This window comes from Mustela putorius, unplaced genomic scaffold (assembly GCF_011764305.1).
Source record: "Mustela putorius furo isolate JIRA1106 unplaced genomic scaffold, ASM1176430v1.1 tig00000460_pilon_pilon_pilon, whole genome shotgun sequence".
NCBI lineage: Eukaryota > Metazoa > Chordata > Mammalia > Carnivora > Mustelidae > Mustela > Mustela putorius.
The window spans coordinates 14,655,693-14,678,259 of NW_025421389.1; the positions used below are offsets into that span (position 1 = coordinate 14,655,693).

At 45.0% G+C, this 22,567-nt stretch overlaps 1 protein-coding gene across 3 annotated transcripts in view; it reads left to right on the top strand.

Moving 5' to 3' along the window:
• Positions 1 to 15,751: 15,751 nt before the first annotated feature.
• FEZ1 (fasciculation and elongation protein zeta 1) overlaps positions 15,752 to 22,567 on the top strand; it is a 44,993-nt gene continuing 38,177 nt past the window's right edge. The window contains exons 1-2 of one of the 3 annotated variants that reach the window (XM_013055004.2): positions 15,752 to 15,941; positions 21,232 to 21,581. In XM_013055004.2, coding sequence (XP_012910458.1) covers positions 21,271 to 21,581 — 311 coding nt within the window. In that variant the 5' untranslated portion in view covers positions 15,752 to 15,941; positions 21,232 to 21,270. Of the gene's footprint in view, positions 15,942 to 16,275; positions 16,529 to 21,231; positions 21,582 to 22,567 lie in introns of those variants that run through there. The other 2 variants (XM_004750179.3, XM_013055003.2) reach the window with 2 other exon arrangements.

Sequence of the window (22,567 nt, forward strand, 5' to 3'; positions counted from 1 at the left end):
CAGATTCTAAAATTTAAATGTCAGTGTTTTTATGTCAACTTTGCCAATTACATGTTGTATGACTCTGAGCATCTGAAAAATTAAAATAGAAGATAACTAATAGAAAAAAAAAGAAAGGAAGGAAGGAAACCTTGTTTAGGAAGGAGTTGACAGGCCAGCAGGGGGAGCTCTCATGCCCTGTCACTCATTTTTTATTGCAGACCCACAGGAAGAGATAGACTTTGCCCATTGATGCTGTTTTCTATCCCAGCAGAAGGATGGCAAGCTTTCCTCCTCCCCCAGCAACAGCCTGGTTAAAGAGAGAGAGAATCACAGAGCAGCCAATGAAAGGCCGCTTTATTTCAGTCTTCCAGGTTACTCTAATGGACTTTTTGTTTATAGCAACACTTTCAAATTCCCCCTTTCTTCTATAAGAACCTTCCTCCAAGGGTGCCTGGGTGGCTCAGTGGGTTAAAACCTCTGCCTTCAGCTCAGGTCATGATCCTGGGGTCCTGGGATCGAGCCCTGCATGGGCTCTCTGCTCAGCAGGGAGCCTGCTTTCTCCTCTCTCTCTGCCTGCTTCTCTGTGATCTCCCTCTGTCAAATAAATAAATAAAATCTTAAAAAAAAAAAAAAAAGCCTTCCTCCCCTTTGTTCTGCAGACTTGCCTATGGTTATGCCAGAGCTTGCTCATCCCAGGTGTCTATTCTCTGATATTCCTGAATAAACCCTTTTTTTTTTTTAAACTGGTAAAATGACTGACAGTTTTATGTTTAATGTTAACACATATAAGGTTATATAGCATGTGTCAGAATTTCTTTCCTTTTTAAGGCTCAGAAAATTTCCATTGTATGTATATTCCATATTTTGTATATCCATTCATCCTTTGATGGATATTTGTGTTGTTTCCACCTCTTGTCTGTTGTGAATAATGTTGCTATGAACACGAGGGTGTTAGGAAGGAAAAAAAAAATTCTCTACTCTCTCAAGTTCTGTACCTGAAGGCTGTGAATTAAATGGACAAAAGATAGATTAACTGGAGAAAAGGTACTTAGTTCATGTGCATAAGAGATCACAGAAAAGAGTGAAAATCAAGGAAGCCTTTAATTTGGGGAACTTATATACTCTCTTAAAAAAGGAAACTTTTTTTTAAAAAGATTTTATTTATTTATTTTTTTGTCAGAGAGAGAGAGAGAGCTAGAGCGCAAGCGCACAGGCAGACAGAGTGGTAGAGGGAGAAGCGGGCTCCCTACGGAACAAGGAGCCCGATGTGGGACTCAATCCCAGGACGCTAGGATCATGACCTGAGCCGAAGGCAGCTGCTCAACGAACTGAGCCACCCAGGCGCCCCCGAAAAGGAAACTTTTAACAAAGTTTCAAGGAACAATACATTGTTGGGAAGTAACTAGGAAATATAGAGGGGAACTAATGGAAGATAAGCGCTATTTTAGTAAAATCTATTTATGCAAGCCCATCTTGGTGTGATTTCTCATCTTAAAGGTAAGAGTTTCTTTTCTCTCACTGGTATTGGGGAGGAGCACTTTCCTCAAAGAGAAATCTATGCCCTGCTTTTAGGCACTGAAGGTAAATAAGTTTTTGTTCATTTTTAGGAATTTCCATTTTTTTGAACTGATAAATGCAGAGAGAAAATTCACCATAGCAAAATTTAAAGTAAATTATATTTAAAAAACAATTCTCTACAACAACATAAGATAACCCAGTAACAACAAAAAAAGTATATTTTATTTATTGTTATTTTTTATATTTTATTTATTTATTTTTAAGATTTTATTTACATATTTGTCAGAGGGAAGGAGAACATAAGCAGGTAGGGCAGCAGGCAGAGAGAGAAGCAGGCTCCTCGCTGAGCAAGGAGTCTGATGCAGGACTTGATCCCAGGACTCTGGAATCATGACCTGAGGTGAAGGCAGATGTTTGACCGATGAACCACTCAGGCATCCCAAGATTTTTTTTATTTTATTTTTATTTTATTTTATTTTTTCCAAGATTTTACTTTTATGTAAACTCTATACCTAAGTGGGGCTTGAACAAATAGCCCCCAAATCACTACCAACTGAGCCATCCAGGTGCCCCCTCTCCCTGCAAAATGTATATATATATTTTTTTTTTTTTTTAAAGATTTTATTTATTTATTTGACAGAGAGATCACAAGTCGGCGGAGAGTCAGGCAGAGAGAGAGGGAGAGAGAAGCAGGCTCCCGCTGAGCAAAGAGCCCGATGCGGGGCTCCATCCCAGGACACTGAGCCGAAGGCAGCGGCTTAATCCACTGAGCCACCCAGGCGCCCCCAAAATGTATATTTTTAAAATGAAATAAATATTTTGATTTTGGAACTATAAATCAGTTTTTCTTATTTTCTTTATTTCTAATTAAAAAAAAAAGATTTTACTTATTTATTTAATAGGCAAAGATCACAGGTAGGCAGAGAGGCAGAGAGAGATGGGGAAGCAGGCTCCCTGCGGAGCAGAGAGTCCGATTTGGGGCTCGATCCCAGGACTCTGAGAACGTGACCTGAGCCAAAGGCAGAGGCTTAACCCACTGAGCCACCCAGGCGCCCCTTTATTTCTGAATTTTTTTTTCTTTTCTTTCTTTTTTTTTTTTTTAAGATTTTATTTATTTCTTTGACAGAGACAGATCAGAAGTAGGCAGAGAGGAAGGCAGAGAGAGGAGGAAGGAGGCTCCCCGGTGAGCAGAGAGTCTGCTTTGGGGCTCAATCCCAGGACCCTGAGATCATGACCTGAGCTGAAGGCAGAGGATTTAACCTCCCGAGCCACTCAGGTGCCCCTCTTTCTGAATTTTACATTAAAATGAATTTCTTTATATTTGAGAGAAAAGACACTTTGATTAAAAAAACAAAACAAGGGGTGCCTGGGTGGCTCAGTCGTTAATCATCTGCCTTCGGCTCACGTCCATTCCAGGGTCCTGGAAGAGAGCCTTGTGTAGGGCACCTTGCTCAGCGGGAAGCCTGCTTCTCCCTCTCCCACTCCCCATGCTTGTGTTCCCTCTCTTGCTGTGTCTGTCTCTGTCAAATAAATAAACAAAATTTTTAAAAAGTTTCTTAAATTAAAAAAAAAAAACCAAAAACCACAAAACAAAACAAAAAAATATGGCGTGACCTAAGATAGTCAAGCCAAGGAGGAACACCATAAGGAGAAAAGCAGATTTCCAGGCAAGACATCCAACTGAAGATAGAGCAAAGCATGTTTTGCATTTTGTCATTTTCCCAGCTCGACAAAGAGCCCAGATGTATTAGTATGTTTACATACTAACTTGATCTTCACAATGCCATGTCTATTCATTTTCCATACTAGGCCAAACAATGGACTTGAACTAGTGCCAGGCACCTCTCTCTCTAGATTTAGGGAAGAGAGAATTGGTGAGAAGGCAATGGGAATTGGTCCAAGGTCCAGCCTGGAGACATCAGAGAGTAACAAGATCTGTCCTCTGACACTCCCTGGGCTGAAACCCTTGTTTTTGTCCTGGAGGCATAATGGTCTCCCTTTCTCTTTGGGTAGACAGTCACCGCCTATGGGAATGTAGCAGCTCTGCTTAGTAACCATGGGAACCTTATTGGCATGGCAACTTGGCAGACAGTGAAAGTCAGCAAAGGGTGGAGGGATAGAAGTGGTGGGAGGTAGTCCTGTGGAAGAGGGGAGGGAGAAGCAGCCTTCCTTCCTTCTTGCTGAGGAAGGAAAAGGGGGAGGAAAGATGCCCAGCTCTCTGATCAGCCTCAAGGACAAGCCCCTGATCAAATGCAAAGCTCACTTTATCATCCAGCTGGGGGGGGGAGGTTAAAGGTAGGACTCTATGCCAAACTGGACACCAGGAGCTAGACCTCTTGATGTTTCTCTGGACTAAAGTGTGCCTCAGCAGTACCAAGAAAGGAACAGGGGCTGGAGACACAGAGTAAACCATCCCACAACATGTGGGCAAATTCTGACATGAAGTTTTTGATTGGAGGCAAAATACCACACTGAGCTTTAGTAGGGCTCTGAGAGTCCACGCACCTTTCATTAAAGATGTCTGAGGGTGAGGAAATTTCCAACCAGCATCTATGATAATGCGACTAGGTTGACGAAGGCAAAGAAGGCAGTAACGGGGTGCCTGGGTGGCTCAGTGGGTTAAACCCCTACCTTCAGCTCAGGTCATGATTTCAGGCTCTTGGGATCGAGTTGGATCGAGTCCCGCATGGGGCCCTCTGCTCAGCAGGGAGCCTTCTTCCCTGCACCCCCCGCCCCACCGCCTGACTCTCTGCCTACTTGTGATTTCTCTCTGTCAGATAAATAAATAAAATCTTAAAGAAGAAGAAGAAGAAGAAGAAGCAAGGCAGTAAAAACAAAACCCAAACAAGATCCACTGGGAAGGAAGAATTTCTGAAATGGAAGGAGAGAACAGCAGGGCCGCTGGCAGGGCCCTGCTCCTCCTTTTTCTGGGCTTAGCCAGAATCCCTATTGGTCCTGGTTTCTCTGATGTACAGGGTGTGAACTGGGGCTATCCTGGGCTTCGAAGTCTGATGGCCCAGGGTTAGACTCAGCCGTGCATCTCACCTACCTGTATCAGCCTCAAACAAATTATTGTTTCTCAGAGTCTGTTTCCTCTCCTCCCAAGACAGAGGGTAATGGTACCTACTTTTGGGGATGTTGTGAAAATCACATAATATTTTTTTTTAAAAAGGGTTTAATTAAAAAGTAATATTAGAGCTCCTTGTCTGAAAAGCACCCGCATAATAGTCACAAGTCTTGTTACTCTGTTGGCTGTTTAGAATGGCTCTGTTTGGTTCTGTAGCATCACCTGAGATCTGAACAAGGTTTTTTCTAATGCACCAGCTTTTTAAAAATAACAGCTTTGGGGGCGCCTGGGTGGCTCAGTCATTGGTCATCTGCCTTGGGCTCGGGACATGGTCCCAAGCTCCTGGAATCGATCCCCCAATCAGGCTCCCTGCTCAGCGGGAAGCCTGCTTCTATGTCTCCCACCCCACCCTGCTTGTGTTCCCTCTCTCGCCCTCTCTCTCTCTGTCAAATAAAAACAAAACAAAACAAAAACAGTTTTGTTGAGATAGAATCACATGTCATAAAAGTGTCCCTTTTAAAGTATACAATTCAATGGATTTCAGTACGGTCAGAGACTTTTACTACCATCACATTACCTAATTTTAGTACCTTTTCATCTCCCCAGATGAGAGTAAAGAAACTACACACCCACCAGCAATTACTCACCACTCACCATTCCCCTTCCCATCCAAGTACTAACCAGGACCGACCCTGCTTAGCTTCCGAGATCAGACGAGATCGGGCGCGTTCAGGGTGGTATGGCCGTAGACCACCATTCCCCTTCCATACAGCCCCTGGAAACCACTCCTCTAGTCTCCTTCCCTGTGGATTAATCGAGACATTTTATATACATGATATCATGCGATTTATGGCTTTCTGTGTCGGACTTCCTTCATTTAGCATAATGTTTCCAAGGCTCATCAATGTTACAGTCTGCGTCAGTATGCTTCCTTTTTATGGCTGACTAATATTCCACAGCATGGAGAGACCACAGTTTGTTTATCCTTCATCTTCAGATGAAGGTGGTTCATCCGGGTGGTTCCCGCTGTCTTGGCTCTTACAAACGTTCATGTACAAGTTTTTGTGTGTATGTACTGATCAAGTTTTAATTTATGGTTTATCAGGCCCCCTGGCCTACTATGATGGGATAAACCAATGGTAAATATGAAAGAGAGGCTGATGTCATTACTTCTTTTAAATTTTTCTCTTGACTATACCTTCCTTTATGCCTATTCTCCTTATTCTTACACTCATCTCTCCTTGTAGAGTGGTCTAATCAGTCTTTTGCAAATATCCAGGTAAGGAATTCTGAGATGCTCATGGAAGATATTTTTCACCCCCACAAAAGATAATAAGTGTGGAAAGGAGAGAGAGAGAGAGAGAGATTGGAGCAATGATATATAGGTCAGCCTTAGTCCTCAAGGGCAATTAAAAATATCATTTAGAAACATTGGTTTTAACTTTTCTTACTGAGAAAAGCTATACAAAAGTATGCAACTCAATTAATCATCATACACATGCCCATGGGCGCGCGCGCATGTGCGCGCGCGCATCCCCCCATCATTTACAATTTGCTTATCTCCACCAAAGTAAGGGTAGAGGTAGGGTTGCCAGATAAAATATGGAGATACAGGGCATCCAGTTAAATTTGAATTTCAGGCAAACAATGAATAGATTTTTAGTACAAGTCTATTCCATGCAATATTTGTGACATACTTCTTTAAAAAAAAAACTATTCATTATTTATTTGAAATTCAAATTTAACTGGGTATCTTATATTTTGTGTGGCAAATCTGGCAATGCTAGAAGGAGGTATTCAGGAACATCCATTTGGTATAAATCATTCTTATGACTCAGTAGCAACTGAAGCTGGGTTAGAGGATATCCCTGAATAAAACGCAATTTGGAGTTAGTATGTAGATTTAATTCAGTTGGATCTCTCCTTAGGGTTTTGTATAACTAAGCATTGTGCCATCTTGTTTTCTCCCCATACCTATGTGAAATACTTAGGAGTCTACAAAGGGGCACACAAATGAAGGGAATTTAAAGACATCCCAAGATCCCTCTGAATTTGGAGTCAATTTAAATAAAATGTTGTGATTGCTTTTGGAAGGAAAACGGACTTTAGGTTGATTACATTTAAGAGAAGAAAAAGATCTTACTTGAAACTCTTTCTATTGTAGATGAGCAAACAGAGGGCAGAAAACCTAAGTACGGGGCACCTGGGTGGCTCAGTGGGTTAAGCCTCTGCCTTCAGTTCAGGTCATGGTCTCAGGGTCCTGGGATCAAGCCCCACATTGGGCTCTCTGCTTGGCGGGGAGCCTGCTTCCCCCTCTCTCTCTGCCTGCCTCTCTGCCTGCTTGTGATCTCTCTCTGTCAAGTAAATAAATAAAATCTTTATTAAAAAAAAAAAAAAGAAAGAAAACCTAAGTACTTCTCCCCAAGTCACAGAACTAGCTAATGGTTAAGTTGACACTAAAATCCAAAATACCTGACTCCTAGCTAGGTGTTTCCCAACATCACACATCCTTCTGCTTTTCCTCCCTCCCTTTTAATTTTCTTCTCTTGTAATGTGGTCCAGATAATCAGATCAGCCATAATCGTATCGTTATGTGAAACACTAGACTGAGTATTTTTCCTGGGTCTTGCAAGTATAGAGAGCTGGGTTACTTAATATGCATTAAATATTTTTCTGTTCTAAACAAAGTTTACAAAAGGATTAAAGAATAATCATCATTAGATTATGGGTAATCTTTTCTCTTCTGATAGGTAACGAGTGAGCTTCCTTTGATGTATACATTCTCCATTGCCTTCATGTCCACTGGACCCAATGAACAAACATATTCTTAACCTGGAAAGATTCTGGATTTTTCTCAATATGCAAACCTACAAAATCAACAGATTTTGGATGATTATAGATTGTCATACATGATTATAGATTGTAAATAAAACTTCTTTATTTACATTTGCCCTATATCTAACTGCCCTGTGCATTTCTAAGTCAGTATTTGTATCACTGACTTCTTCCTACGCATCCCAGGGGTCTGATCCATATCCAACACTGGGTTTTTCCTCTGACAGCTCCCTAAGACCCAGCAGCGATGCCATGTCATGTCAAGAATTTTTCAGGATGTCATTTGGTCTGTATATCTGTGGGGAGCCCTCTTGCTCATCACCAACCATAACTCTTCTTTGAGGTTTGGTGTTCAACACTGCGAAGCTCTCACCTTGTAGGATGTGACAACTAGAAGAGACTGGTTTATTTAAATCCTGGCGACAATGACTTGGTGGAAAAAGCCTAACTGCTGAAAGTGAGACTTTGGGGGTTCTTTGCTCCTTATTTCTACAGGGTGGGAAAATGCTGTCGTGACTCAGAGTCAAATCTTAAGGAGGACAGCTGTGGCCTGGGGCAGAATTTGCAGAGCCTGTGGGGCTGGGCTGGGCTGGGGGGGCATAGGGGGGAGCGTTTGCCAGTGAAGTGATTTTTGTGTGGCCGGACGAGTATAGTGAAATAACCGTGTTAATTGGCATTTTCATTTCCTCAAGTTCATTTCTGAATCATCACATTTCTGAATACCAGGGCATTCCAGGGTAGCATAAAATAGAGATTATCTGACACAGAGGGCAGGGGGGAGTCAGTCCTCAGAGGTTTATATATAAACAAGTCCCAAGTCTGCTTGACCTGGTAGATGCATGAAGAACCAAAAATTGATCTAAAAGGGAACTCATGAACCGGAACCATCTTGTGAGTAGCCTCCCATCATGACACTGTGGTTGAGTAGTAGGAGTCAAGAGAAGAACACAATAGCCTATTCTGTTCCCACTTTCCCGGCACACGCTGATTCATGCTGATAAATCACTCGGTAGCTACAGACAGGGGAAGATGAACGACCTTTCTTTTTTGACCACCGTAGATCTAAAAGCGTCCCCCGCACCGGGGACCTCATTTCCCTTTTCCAATTAAAATCTGTGGGTTCTCCTTTCCTGAAATAGCCAAGTCTTTTCTTTATAGAAAAAAAAAATTGTCATCATATTTCCACTGAAGGGAATTTCCAATATCTTAAGGGATCTCATTCTTTAATATTTGCCAGCTAGTTCATGTATTTTGTCATTTTTCATCAGGTAACAGAGGCGACTATTCTGGAATTTGTAATTATTCTTGGGATTGATTTATTGTCAATTTTTATAGTGCTGTTTATTCTTTTTGAAAGTAATGTGCTCTTGTTCTTGGGGCTTGTGCTTTGTGGTGGAGAGTAATTACCTACTGACTAGATGGGTATGAATACATTTTGAATCTTGGGGAATATTCCACTTCCCTTGTGGAAACAAATCAGGGAGTTTAATCAACCCTGGAGATTGAGGATGGAGATGAATAGGGGTTGGAATTGAATGTTGGTGTCTGAGAGCTACCAGTGATGGAAAAAATCAAGCAGCCTTAAAATGTTAGCAGCTATGAGCTCATCTTTATTTGCCGGGCTGTGATTGACGTAGGTTTTCAAAAAAGACTCAGCAGCTCATTTCCAGAATGCCATGGAAAACTGGCTTCTTCCAGAAGGGTCCTTCTAAGGAAAATCAAGTGGAACGAGCACAGTCCATATCGTGCTATCACTGAATTTCTAACGATAACAAGCTGTTTCTAGCCTTGAAAGCCATTAAAAGCACAAAATCCAAAAAACAAAAAAGAATGTGCTGCCCTGCAAGGTCAGGTTTCTCCTCACAGGAGGTATCTAACATCACTCAGGAGAGATACTGGTTTCTGAATCAGGTGGGAGGTTAGATTAGAGAACTTTAAGAGCTCTATATCCTCCAAGATTCTTTGATTATATCAAGTAAATTAGGGACTAAAATAAGTTCAGTTCAGGAACTAAAATCAGCCCCTAGAATGGTCCTAGTGTGATTTTAGCAAAATTTTTTTACGCTGTATTTCCCATAGCCAGCAGTTTGAACCTATAACCAGACTCTGTTTTTTTCTTTAAAAAAAAAAAAAATTTATTTATTTATTTGACAGAAAGACAGAAAGAGAGATTATAAGTAGGCAGGCATGGGGGAGGGGAAGCAGGCTCCCTGCTGAGCAGAGAGCCTGATGAAGGGCTCCCTCCCAGGACCCTGAGATCACAACCTGAGCTGAAGGCAGAGGCTTAACCCACTGAGCCACCCAGGCGCCCCAGCCTCAGTTTTCCTTAAAAGGCACATGTATGCCTTTCCAAATAACCCAAGCTTTGGTTCTGCTGGTTCTCTCTGTGGGAAATGTAGCCCTGTGCTAGCAGACCGTCCACTCACCCCTTAAAGACCTATGTCTAAGGTAGCAGTGCTCTACTCAGGTGATTTTGTGATTTTCCCCTCCAGCGGTCAGTCACTTGAAATCCAGAGGCATTTTTGATTGTTACAACTGGGGGGATGCTACTGGCACCTAGTGGTCAGGGAGGCTGCTAAGCATCCTGCGTGTTGCAGACTCCAAAACGCAGGACAGCCTCCAACAGAAATCACCCAAACTCAACAGGCCTGGGCTGGAGAAAACGTGCCCCAAGGTTTTCAGGCAACCCCCCTGCTCTTTACCCCACCATCATATAGCAGTCATAGAACTCTCTTTAAAACACTTTATATCTGGAGCGCCTGGGTGGCTCATGATCCCAAGTCCCAAGTCTGGCTGGGGCTCTCTGCTCAGCAGGAGTCGGCTTTTCCCTCTCCCTCTGCTCCTCCCCCCGCACTGGTGCTCATGTTCCTGGGCGTGCTTGCGCCTGCTCTCTCTCCCTCTCTCTCAAATAAATAAATACAGTCTTTTAAAACCCCCACTTTATATCTTCTTTAAAGCACTGATCACTTTATCTAATGGGAATGTCCTTTGTTTGGAAACTCTCTTAGGCTCTAAAAGCTCTTAGGATGCATCAGTGTAATTGGACTTCCTGGGACTGGAGATGTGGGGAGGTGGGGATAGCTCTACCTACCCAGCCCAAGGAAGGTTTTGGAAACTTTTATATAACATATAAGCAGCACTTCATGAACAGCTAGTAGTTGCTAGGTCCTGTGCCAAAGTTTTACATGGATGGCACATAGGAGGTTTTATTTATTTATTTATTTATATATTTATTTATTTATTCATTTAAGATCTTATGTATTTATTTGACACAGAGAGAGACACAGAAAGAGAGGGAACACAAGCAGGGGGAGTGGGAGAGGGAGAAGCAGGCTTCCCTCTGAGCAGGGAGCCCAATGCGGGGCTCGATTTCAGGACCATGGGCTCATGCCCCGAGCCAAAGGCAGACGCTGAATGACTGGGCCACCCAGGTGCCCCAAAGAAGCAGGCAGAGAGAGAGGAGGAAGCAGGCTCCCTGCTGAGCAGAGGGCCCGACTCGGGGCTCAATCCCAGGACCCGGGGACCATGACCCAAGCTGAAGGCAGAGGCTTTAACCCACTGAGCCACCCAGGTGCCCCACCCCAGGAGTTTTAAATATGAGGTGAATGTTGAATTATCTTATATAATTCTTCTAGGATCCTATATTAGTTTTTTTTTTTTTTAAAGATTTTATTTATTTACTCGACAGACAGAGATTACAAGTAGGCAGAGAAGCAGGTGGGGGGGGGGGCGGAGAAGCAGGCTCCCTGCTGAGCAGAGAGCCTGATACAGGGATCCATCCCAGGACCCTGAGATCATGACCTGAGCTGAGGCAGAGGCTTTAACCCACTGAGCCATCCATGTGTGCCCCTGTATTAGTTTCTTGAGACCACTTTAACAAGGTCACCAAGTCCCTGGATTTCAGGCCCACCCTAAGCCAATATAATCTCATTTCAGCTAATTACATCTGCAAAGACCCTATTTCCAAGTAAGGTCATAGTCTAAAGTTTGGGGTTGCTAGGGTCTGAATTTTTGTGTCCTAAAATTCACAGATTGGAAACTAATGGCCAGCGTCGTGGTACTCGGCGGTAGGACCTTTGGGAAACCTCATAGACGAAGTGAAGCACTCATGAATGGGATCCATGCTTTTATAAAAGTGGCCCAAGGCCCTAGCCCCTTCTACTTTGTCAGAAAGTGGCCATCTGGAACTTTCCCTGGAAACCCTGCCATGCTGGCACCATGGTCTATGACTTCCAGCCTCCATAACCACTAAAAATCAATGTCTGTTGTTTATAAGCCACCCAGACTGTGGTACGTAGTTATACCAGCCTCAATGGACTAAGACATGAGTGGACATGAGTTTTGGGGGACGCTATCCAAACCACTACAGTCTGCCCTCTGGTCCTCTCGAGCAAAACACATTCATTCCACAGGTGGTGGGTATTATGAGGTCACAGATTGCATGGAGCACTGGGTGTGGTGAAAAAATAATGAATACTGTTTTTCTGAAAATAAATAAATTAATTTAATTAAAAAAAAACAAAACACATTCATTCCGTCCCAACATTCCCAAGTCTTTTTTTTTTTTTTTTTTTTGAAGATTTTATTTATTTATTTGTCAGAGAGAGAGAGGAGCGAGAGTGAGCACAAGCAAACAGAGTGGTAGGCAGAGGCAGAGGGAGAAGCAGGCTCCCGGCTGAGCAAGGAGCCCGATGTGGGACTTGATCCCAGGACGCTGGGATCATGACCTGAGCCGGAGGCAGCCGCTTAACCAGCTGAGCCACCCAGGCGTCCCCCAACATTCCCAAGTCTTAACCCATTTCAACATGGACTAGATCTCATCAAAATATCATCCACTCAGAAAGTTTCAAATGTGATCATCTAAATCAGATATGGGTGAGATGGTGGGTGTGATACCTCTGGGGCAAATTAGCCCTGCCTCTATGGACCAGTGGAACTGGTTGTCTTCTAAAATACAAGGGTAGGACAGACAGAAGATAGACATTCCCACTTGGAAAGGGAGGAAGTGGAAGGAGGAAAAGGACCAGTGGTTTAAAGCAAGCCTAAAACCCAGCAGGGCAAATTCCATGAGATTTCAAGGCCTGAGAATGATCCCCTGTGCCTCAGGGCACCATCATCCAGGCCCAGCGTGGGCACCCTGCCTTCAGAGTCGTTCTTCCTTCTTCTTGGAGGATACCAGGTATTCACAGCCCAATGCCTCTCCCTATCAGCCTGTTTCCTGACTGTGGATTTCAGATTTCCTTCAATGCATTCCATCCCCTATCCTTTCGGCCCAGGTTGGCAGTGTTTCTGTTGGATGAAATTCTCAGAAACTTTACATGCAACACAATGCGTAGGAGGGGAGGGGGTCCAGGCCTCCATTCCTCATTGCCTTTTACCCTAAGCAGCAAGGAGATGCCAGGCCACATTTTTCACCCTTGAAAAATCTCCTCAGCTAGGGGCACCTGGGCGGCTCAGTTAAGCATCTGACTCGATTTGGGCTCTGGTCATGATCTCAGGGTCCTGGGATCAAGCCCTGAGTTGGGCCCCTGCTCAGCGGGGGCTCTGAGATTCTGGCTCTCCTTTTCCCTCTGGCCCTCCCCCCTGTTCATATACTCACTTTCTCTCTCTCTAAGATAAATAAATACATCTTAAAAAAACAAAAACAAAAACAAAAAACCAGAATGTGGTATATCCACAGCATGGAACATCATTCCGTCTTAAAAAAGAATGGAATTCTGACCCATGCCACAACAAGGACGAAACCTGAAAGCATATACTAAGTGAAATAACCCAGACACACAAGGACAAACTTAGAACAGTCAAATTCATAGAGACAGAAAGTAGAATGGTGGTTTCAGGGTGTGCAGGGAAGAAGGAATGGAGATTTATTGTTTAATTTATACAGACTTTCAGTTTGGGATGAAAGAGGTGATGGTGGCAATGATAATGTGAACGTACTTAATGTCACTGGATTGTACATTTAAAAACGGTTAAAATGCTAAATTTTATCTTGTGTGTATTTTACTGCAATGAAATGAAAAAAATGTTTGCTTGGAGGAATGACCTTGCTTGTGTTTTAGGACATTCTCATTCCAGATGCCTAGAATATCAATCATCAACTTCTAGTTCCTCCAAGTCCTCACAAAAATAAGAACAACAGAATTCCCTTACTGAATAAATATACGTTGGGCGTTATGCTCAGCATTTTGTGGGCATTATTTTATTTAATCTGCACAGCCACCTTGTAGGAGATATTGGAATCCCAACTTTATTTATTTTTATTATTTATTTTATTTTATTTTTTTTTAAGATTTTATCTATTTATCTGACAGAGAGAAATCACAAGTACACTGAGAGGCAGGCAGAGAGAGAGAGAGAGAGAGAGAAGGAAGCAGGCTCCCCGCTGAGCAGAGAGCCTGATGCGGGATCCGATCCCAGGACCCTGAGATCATGACCCCAGCCAAAGGCAGCGGCTTAACCCACTGAGCCACCCAGGCGCCCCGGAATCCCAACTTTACAGATGAGGACATTGAGGCTCAAAGCTGGCAAGTAACTTGTGCAAGGTCCCCAGCTGATACATGGTTTGACCCTAAATTTTCTGCAAAGCCCAAGCTATTTATCACTTTGCTGTGCTTCCTTGAAAGCCTCTCTCAAACCTGAGTCCCATGCTTTTGAAGATCAGGACAGAAGGTGGCCTCTGGTACAGTGTCCCCAAGCTTCTCCTAAAAAGGATACTGGCCAAGACTGTAGTGCCTTCTACTGTGCCTGAAAGAAAGTACTTTACATATAGTAACTCTAATCCTACGACTGGCATCAAGGTGGGTGCTATTTATTTAACTTCATTTTACTGAAGAGGAAATGAGGCACAAGAAGGTTAACTAGCCTAAGTCACAAAACTGGGTAACATCCCAACAAAGTAGACTCCAGGGTCCCCATTTAAAAAAAAACTTTTTTTTTAAAAAGGATTTTACTTATTTGTTTGTCAGAGAGAGAGAGAGAGAGTGAGCACACAAGCAGGGAGAGAGGCAGGCAGAGGGAGAAGGCTCCCCGTTGAGCAGGAAGCCTGATGTGGGACTTGATCCCAGGACCCCAGGATCATGATCTGAGCTGAAGGCAGACCCTTAACAGACTGAGCCATCCAGGCACCCAACCCCCTCTTTTTTTTTAAAATATTTATTTATCTGAGGGGGGGGGCAGGAGAGGGAGAGAGAGAATCTCAAGCAGACACCACACCCAGTGAGAAGCCCAACCCAGGGCTCGCGATCCCATGACCCTGAGATCGTGACCTGAGCTGAAATCAAGAATCCCACCCTTAACTGACTGAGCCACTCAGTCACCCCGAATCATTGACCTTTGAACCAGCCCCTACTGGATCTGTTGATGCCCCTGGAGGGCAAGGTGACCAACTCTTGCTCTCCTCTGAATGGGACCTTATTCCCTTGTTGCACCTTTGTCTCATGACTGAAATGTCTGTGGGATGAAGGCCTAAATGAGCAAATAAGGGCTCCAGCTCCTTTCAGCTGAAGCTCTCCGCTTTGTCCAGAGGTCCTTCCTCACACCTCTGCCAGTTTATCTGACTTCATCTGTAACTTACAGATGAAGTAACTCACTTCAGACCGAAGTGTTTGGGTTCTCCAAGGTTGCTTCCATTGATACCCACAGATCTTGTGCTTTCAGTTGTCTGCTTTGGTGAATTATTAGACTTTGTACTGACAGCACTTGTAAGCACAGACTTATGCATAGTGGACAAGATAAATGAATGAGGAGACAATTATCATAAGACCCCAGGGCCTTCCTTATAATCTCCTGGTGGATTATTCTCTATTACCTCAAGTCCTCCTGTGCCAGAAACCTCACTCAGCTTTATCAGCCTGGATCCAGCTCTCATCCTGAATCTTTGGGCGGTAAATGCCGTTATCACTTTTGGCTGGAGGTCTGAGCTGGGTTTGGGCTGCCAGCATCCCTCAGCTTGCTGACCTCGGTCCCCAGTAGAATGGAATGAGTCAGAGCCCAAAAAAGGCCAGGGGAGTCTTCGATGTATTGGAGGGCATCCACCTGCCCATCCACTCAGCCACCTGCCTATGTTTTTATGGAGAATCTAGTGTCAGGCGCTGTGAGGTATCCTTATTGGGAGTTACAGCACGCACAGATCTTGGAGCTGCTGAATATTCATGAGGGCAGAAGAAAGTCCAATGTTAGAGGGGAGAAATAGTAAGTCATGAATATTAATAAAGGCAGGCCACATGCTGCAAGGAAGGCTCTGAATGCTAACGAGTAGATGACGTCGGGCCCGGCGCGTGCCAGCGGGCGGGTGCCCGAGCGCGGGCGCGCCCCCGAGGGCCCGGACACGAGCGCGGGGAGGGGGCGGAGGGGGCGGGGTGGAGGAGGGGAGCGGAGCCCGGCGCCGGCCGAGCTGCTGGGGGAGCGCTCGCTGGTTTGCCGCTGCCGCCGCCGCCGCCGCCGCCGCGCTGTGCTCCGGCCGCTCCCCGCGGCCCGTGGATGGGGGTGTCCCGCTGAGCCCCGCGATATCCGCCTCCCTCCGCCAGGACCCGCACAGGTGCCGTCGCGGGGGGCGACCTTAGCCCGACTGACCCACTGCCGTGGGTGGGGGTTGGACGGACGGGGGTGGTGAAGGAGAGGCCCCGCGACTGGGACTTCTCCGCCAGCAGGTTCGGGGACGCCGCAGCCCCGCGCCCCCATCCTGTCCCATCCTGGAATTGGAACGGAAGAGCCCCGAGGCCGGGGAGCTGTGGGATGATGGGCACTTCAAGCATCATCAGATCAGAGCCTGGGCCCCCCAGCCAGGCCTGGCGTGCGAGTGTGTGTGTGTGTGTGTGAGAGAGAGAGAGAGAGAGAGATTGAGAGAGAAGGGAGGCGCGGCGCGGGCTGGGGGCTGGGGGAACCGGGAACGCTGCCCGATGGTGTGGGGCAGTGGGACTGTACCTGCTCCCTGGACCGTTATCCGGCCCGGCTACTCTTAAAACGCCCCCGAGTCATCTATGCCCCTAAGAGCCTGACCCCGCACCCGCCCGTGCCCCTCCCTGGGGTGTCGAGCCCGTCCCCAGGACCATGCATTCCTGCAGTGTCAGAACCGCTGGCAGCTGCCGCAGACGCTGCGGGAGCGATTGTTTTACTACGGAACAGGTCGGAGAAAGGACGAGGGTGGTGGTGGTTGGGGGGAGCGCTGCCCTCCGGTGGGCTCAGGGCCTCTGGGGCTCAGGGGCGCGAGGCTTGACAGAGCCTCAGGACGGGCGTGTTATCCCAGCCCTCTCTTCTTTTTTGCCTGTCCCTTCCCTTGTCGCGGCTGGACACCCGCGGAGCTCTCTGCCACTCCCGTGTCCTGCTCTTGTTTGGCCAAAGGGCCGTGGAGTCTGTGTGCGGCCTGCGCGGGCTGAGCCCAGCTTTCTTGGAGCGCCAGCCATTGTGCTGTTTGGAGAAGCCTTTCTTTACCCCAACAGACCCGGGCGGGGTTGGGAGGAGGGAGGATGTGAAATGAGGGTGAATGGAGCAGCAGGAGGAGGAGGGGGGGGGGAGCGGAACGCAAAGGGGTTGCTGACTTCTATGCAACAAAATACATTCGTTGTGGGAAGCTGTCACTGTCCTGTGTCCTGGCTGGTTTTGCTGAGTAGCAGTGGGACAGCCTTGGTGAATCAGTGCAGGGCAGATTTTAGGGATGAGGTGGGTAAGGGGCTAGAAATAACTGATCTATGGGGTAGGTAACAGGAAGAAGGGGGGAGATGGACTGGGGCCTCTGTGGAGGTGCAGGGGCCCAGCTGGGGAGAGGCAATGGTGAATTCTCTGCTCCTGCTTCTCTCTGTTCAGCTCAGCAAAGCTGGGAGTGAAAATTTGTGACTGCAGCCCCAAGCTGCATCATTATGCTGCAAGGGGAGAGGCTTCTGTGTTTCCTACTGGGTCTCTGTGACGGTTGGAACCGTCTTTTCTTTTCCAAATTACACTATCTATCGGGAGCCAAAATAAATGGAGTAGATTATAGGACATAATCAAAGTCTAGTCCTGCAGGCTGTTATTGGATAGAGTGAAAAAGACAAGGTGACCCTTCCGCGGTTCCCTTTTCCTGCCATTCTTCTTGCCTTTAAAAAAAAAAAAATCATTTGGGAAGTGTAGAGACAGGGGATAAGCTCTGAATTGCATTAACCCTAGCTTTTCAGGGAGGAGGCCTCTGAGATGAGCTGGGAGTGAAGACAGAGGAGAGCTGGTCAGGATGCAAGAGTAGGACATTTCAGTGGGAGTGCAAAGGCACCTCACCAAGGGAGAAGAGCAAGAGAAAGTGAGCTAAAGGAAGGACAGAAGGGGCACAGGTTCCAGAAGGGTGGCCAGTGCCCTCCCAGAGGCCCCTCCTTGAGCCAGGCTCTCATGGCCTCTGCCTTAGTCTGGGGTCTTTCTACCAAAACCAGGCTCGGTTTGGGTGTTGAGTGACTTCCAAATTCTAGTGCAGGCTTTCAGTATTTGTTTCATCCCCACATCCCCGGGGTGGTCATTTACGCAGAGCTTCTTGGCTCATGGGCGTGAATCGATGGACAGAAATCAGGCTATGACCATGTTTCAAAACTCTAGGGCTGTGCTATCCCGTTCTTGTTTTATAATCATCTAGGTGAATCCATTTCCTCCAGAGGCTGCCTGGGCTGAGGATAGGTGCTTTCAGCATAATCCTCCTGTTGCCAACACCCCAAACTCAGTCTCTGTCTTAGATTCTGGTTGGATCGTTCTCTTGTTGCTGGTTAATAGTATGGACGGTGCCGTTCAAACTAGCCCCCCCTCCCCGCCCCGTTGGTATCACTCTTTCCTGCTCCCCCTTCTCTCTTAGAGAAGAGTACAAATTTAAAGGAAATGTACATATCTGGAACATAAGGCCGTTAGCTTTCATGTCTCCCTGAAATGGGGCCCATGTTCCAAGAACCTTTGACCAAAATAAATAAAAAAAGAGGTGATAAAATTTATTCAGCCATGGTTCTCCCATTTGATCAACATTTGGAGCATTGCACATAGACTGTCACGGCAGGGGGAATTTTTATTTTATTTTACTTTTTTAATATTTTACTTGAAACATCCTCCCCTTACCTTTCCATGAAATCGAGTTATCCTTATTTTCCTAAAATCGTTGACATCTTTTGGACACCACATAAGCCATGCATTGTGCTTAGCACTTATGCCATGCATTGTGGCATAATTCAAAGATTATCTTCATTACTCTACAATGTAACATTCAATTTAAAAACTATTTTATTTATTTATTTTTTAAATATTTATTTATTTATTTGAGAGAGAAAGAGAGCATGAGCAGGGGGGAGGAGCAGAGGGAGAGGGAGAGAGAGAATCTTTTTTTTTTTTTTTAAAGATTTTATTTATTTATTTGACAGACAGAGATCACAAGTAGGCAGAGAGGCAGGCAGAGAGAGAGGAGGAAGCAGGCTCCCCGCTGAGTAGAGAGTGCGATGGGGGCTCGATCCCAGGGTCCTGGGATCATGACCTGAGCTGAAGGCAGATGCTTAATGACTGTGCCAGCCAGGTGCCTCCAAATCCCTCATCTGTAAAGCCTTTCCTTGCTTCCTATTGTACTCTGTGACCTTTTCTCAACTTACTTTGGCACTCAGGGATTCTCAGTCTTTTTTGTGCTATTGGCTCCTTTGGCAATGTAGAGAAACCTATGGGATTCTCATCCAAATATGTTTTTAAATGCATAAAAGATAGTTATATTCAAAGAGCCCTTTTAGGGGTCTGTAGACTCTAGATGAAGAACCCTTGACTGTGAATTAGTTGCATATTGCTTTATAGTTCTGTTATCCAATATGGTAGCCACAAGCCACCTGTGGCTTGTCCAAATGGAAAATGTACAGTGAACACACGCTGGATGTCAAAGACTGAGTACGAAAAAGGAGTGGAAACTGTCTCATTAATATTTTAAAATATAGATTACATTTTGAAATACAACCTTTGGGATATATTGGCTCAAATAAAATACATTATTAAATATTTTTTTAAAATTAAGATTGTTAATTAATAAGTTATTGAAATTAACTTCCAAAGCTATTAGCTTTACACCAACACCTTCATCTCCTAACAGATGAGAAAATCAGGACCCATGAAGCTTGTCACTTAGCCATGCATTGGCAGGTCTCTTTGGCTCTTGAGCATATGTTCTTTCCAAGATACCATACTGCTTTTATGTCTCTTTATTTTTATGTCTTATCATGTTGCCTTTGCAAACCATAAATACTTAGAATGTGTTTTGTTGAGATGTGATGGTAACTGGCTTAATCCCAGTACAATCCCAGTAAGAGCTGGCTCGTTCCTGGCCTGGCATGACCTTTGCCTCACTCATTTAGAGTTTAAGTTTTATAGACAGAGACAGACAACGGCACTTACAGGGCAAAACCCATGGTTTTTGTTATCTGTTCGGTTCTCCTCAGGTGGTGTTTCCAATTTCAGCATCTCATTGGACCAGTAATCACACAGACAGGAGAGAAGAGTTTGGTTGCCTTTCCACATTATGGGGAAGGAAGTGGAGTAGGGAGGGAAGGGTATGAGAGACAGTAATGCTGTACTGCTTGAAATTGAAAATGAGAAGCGGTACGTGGGAGACAAATGATCATTTCTCATTGAGTGCACGTTGATTGATTGCCTAGCTGCACAGCGGTGTGTGCTAGAAGCCATACGGGATGTCCAGAGATGTTTTTGCCCTTGAGGGATTGAAATTAAAATTGGGGAAGGACTTGGATATCCACATGGTTGGATATATCGTGGTCGAAGGCAGTGTATGAGGAGGAACAAGAGCTGTGGAAAAGAAAGCAGGCCTGAGTGTGCAGCCTTTCAGCAGGGTGTGCCTGAGATGGAAATGGAGGTTGGCCTTGGAGCACATGGGCAGTTAGCTGGGTCACTCTCTTTCAGGATAACCAATCATTTGATCTGTTCCTTTAACTCCAGACAGAAGCTCTGTGTCTTAGAAGAGCTCAGGTGCTTGTTTGAAAGTCTCTATTGGTCTATGATTTATTGATGAGGGTAGTAATATCCAGGTCCATGAATTCCTATCCAAAACCCTTAGGGCCAGGCATTTTGAAAGCAGAAATAGCGTGCATATTCTGCATATCATCTCCTGGGGATTGGGGCAGCAATCGCCATAATTAAAAACATTAATACTTCTGCAGCAAAACACATTAAATGGAATAAATTAAAACCATAAGCAACTTTAAATTCATGTAGATCAGCTTTAGTTGCCAAGTGAGGTCAGGTCAGGTTCTGCCACCAAATAAGTTATCAAAGACTTCTGGTTCTCAGAGCACGTGGTGAAGAATGTGGTCCTATGGTAATAATAATAATAATAATAATAATAATAATATTAAATGGAGAACATATGGAACAACAATGATGTTTATTATCTTCCAGATACAGTTCTAAGCACTTACCTGGGTTTACTCCCTTAATCTATCAGACAATCCCTTGCGGTTGATTATTTCTTGAGAAAAAAACAAAAGGAAGCCCAGAGAATTAAGCAGCTTGTCCAGCTACAACTTGTCAGGGTCAGAACAGGATGCAAACCTAGGCAGTCTGGTCCGGGCCTGCGTCTTAACCACTCTGCTTTGTGTTTTGGAGCAGGGAACTGGAAGCAGGCAGGTCTCCAAAGTTTTCTCCACTTAGGTTACTCACATGGATGGCTCTATTTGAACATCTCCCGTGTATAACAGTGAACAGCCACGATGGATGCCTGGCAAGCAGAATCTTCTTTCTCAGAGGGATCTAGAGCCAGGGATGACTTGGTTATGGCTCCCCAGCAGAGCTGTCACAAAAGCCCAGCCCAGCCCAGCTCATGTTACCTTGTTTATTTCTCCTAGATCAACTGAGAGTTGCTGTTGTCCTCTTGCTGGGCAAGAATGGAGGCCCCGCTGGTGAGTCTGGATGAAGAGTTCGAGGACCTTCGGCCCTGCTGCTCAGACAACCAGGAGGAGAAACCTCAGTGTTTCTACGGCTCATCTCCCCACCATCTAGAGGACCCCTCCCTCTCTGAGCTGGAGAATTTTTCTTCTGAAATAATCAGCTTCAAGTCCATGGAGGACCTTGTGAATGAATTTGATGAGAAGCTCAATGTCTGCTTTCGGAACTACAACGCCAAGACAGAGACCCTGGCTCCCGTGAAGAACCAGTTCCAGATCCAGGAGGAGGAGGAGACCTTGCAGGACGAGGAGTAAGAAGTCTTAATTGCCCTCTGTTGCTTCCGACATGAGCCCCGTAGACTGGGGCTCCTTGACATGGACCTGGTTTCTGTCCATGGGTTCGTGTCACTTATACTTGCCTCTAGTGGGGCAGGGCCCCGGGAATTGCGGACATTACACTATTATGTCCCTGTACGGTGACCTGTAGAGCTTTCTTAAAATGGAAAACTTAAAGGAATGAAAGATTTTTAGAAAATAGGTTTTCTTTAATACAAAATGGAATTTTAGGAGCATGATCCATTTTAGAGCCTATCTTCAGTTTTCTTTCTTTTTTTTTCCCCTTTCCAAAAATTTATTTTGCACAAGCCTTCTATGACTCTCTTTTTCCTCATTAAAGCACACATTTTACTTTGCTTGCATGTGGAGCTGTTTCCCTTATTATTTCTAGTAGCTTTAATTACATAAACTAGAATTCTTAACCCTTAGAAAGCTTACTTTCTGGTGAAAACGAAGAAGTAAACAATGGTAAAGTCTTTGCTATAATAGCATTCTTCAGACTGACAAATTTAGGGATCCATTTAGTAATTTCTAGAAGCACATGTTGTAGGATTTTTGCCTTCGGTGCCTGCTGTTCTTGGTCACACCGCTTTGAAGAATGAAGAGGCAGACGGGGCAGAGTTGAGGGCAGCAAAGCAAGGTTTATTGAGTGATGGTACAAAGCTCCCAAAGAAGGAGGGGACCTGAGAGGGTTGCCCTTTTTTTATTTAAAGATTTTATTTATTTATTTGAGAGACAGAGGAGCACAAGCAGTGGGGAGGGACAGAGGGAGAGGGAAAAGCAGACTCCCCGCTGAGCAGGGAACCTGATGTGGGGCTTGATCCCAGGACCCCCGAAATCCTGAACTGAGCCAAAGGCAGACACTTAACCAACTGAGCCACCCAGGTACCTCTTCAATTTTCTTTATATCAGTAGTAATCCGCCCAGATATTAGAAATAAGGACCAGAAGAAAAATTAATT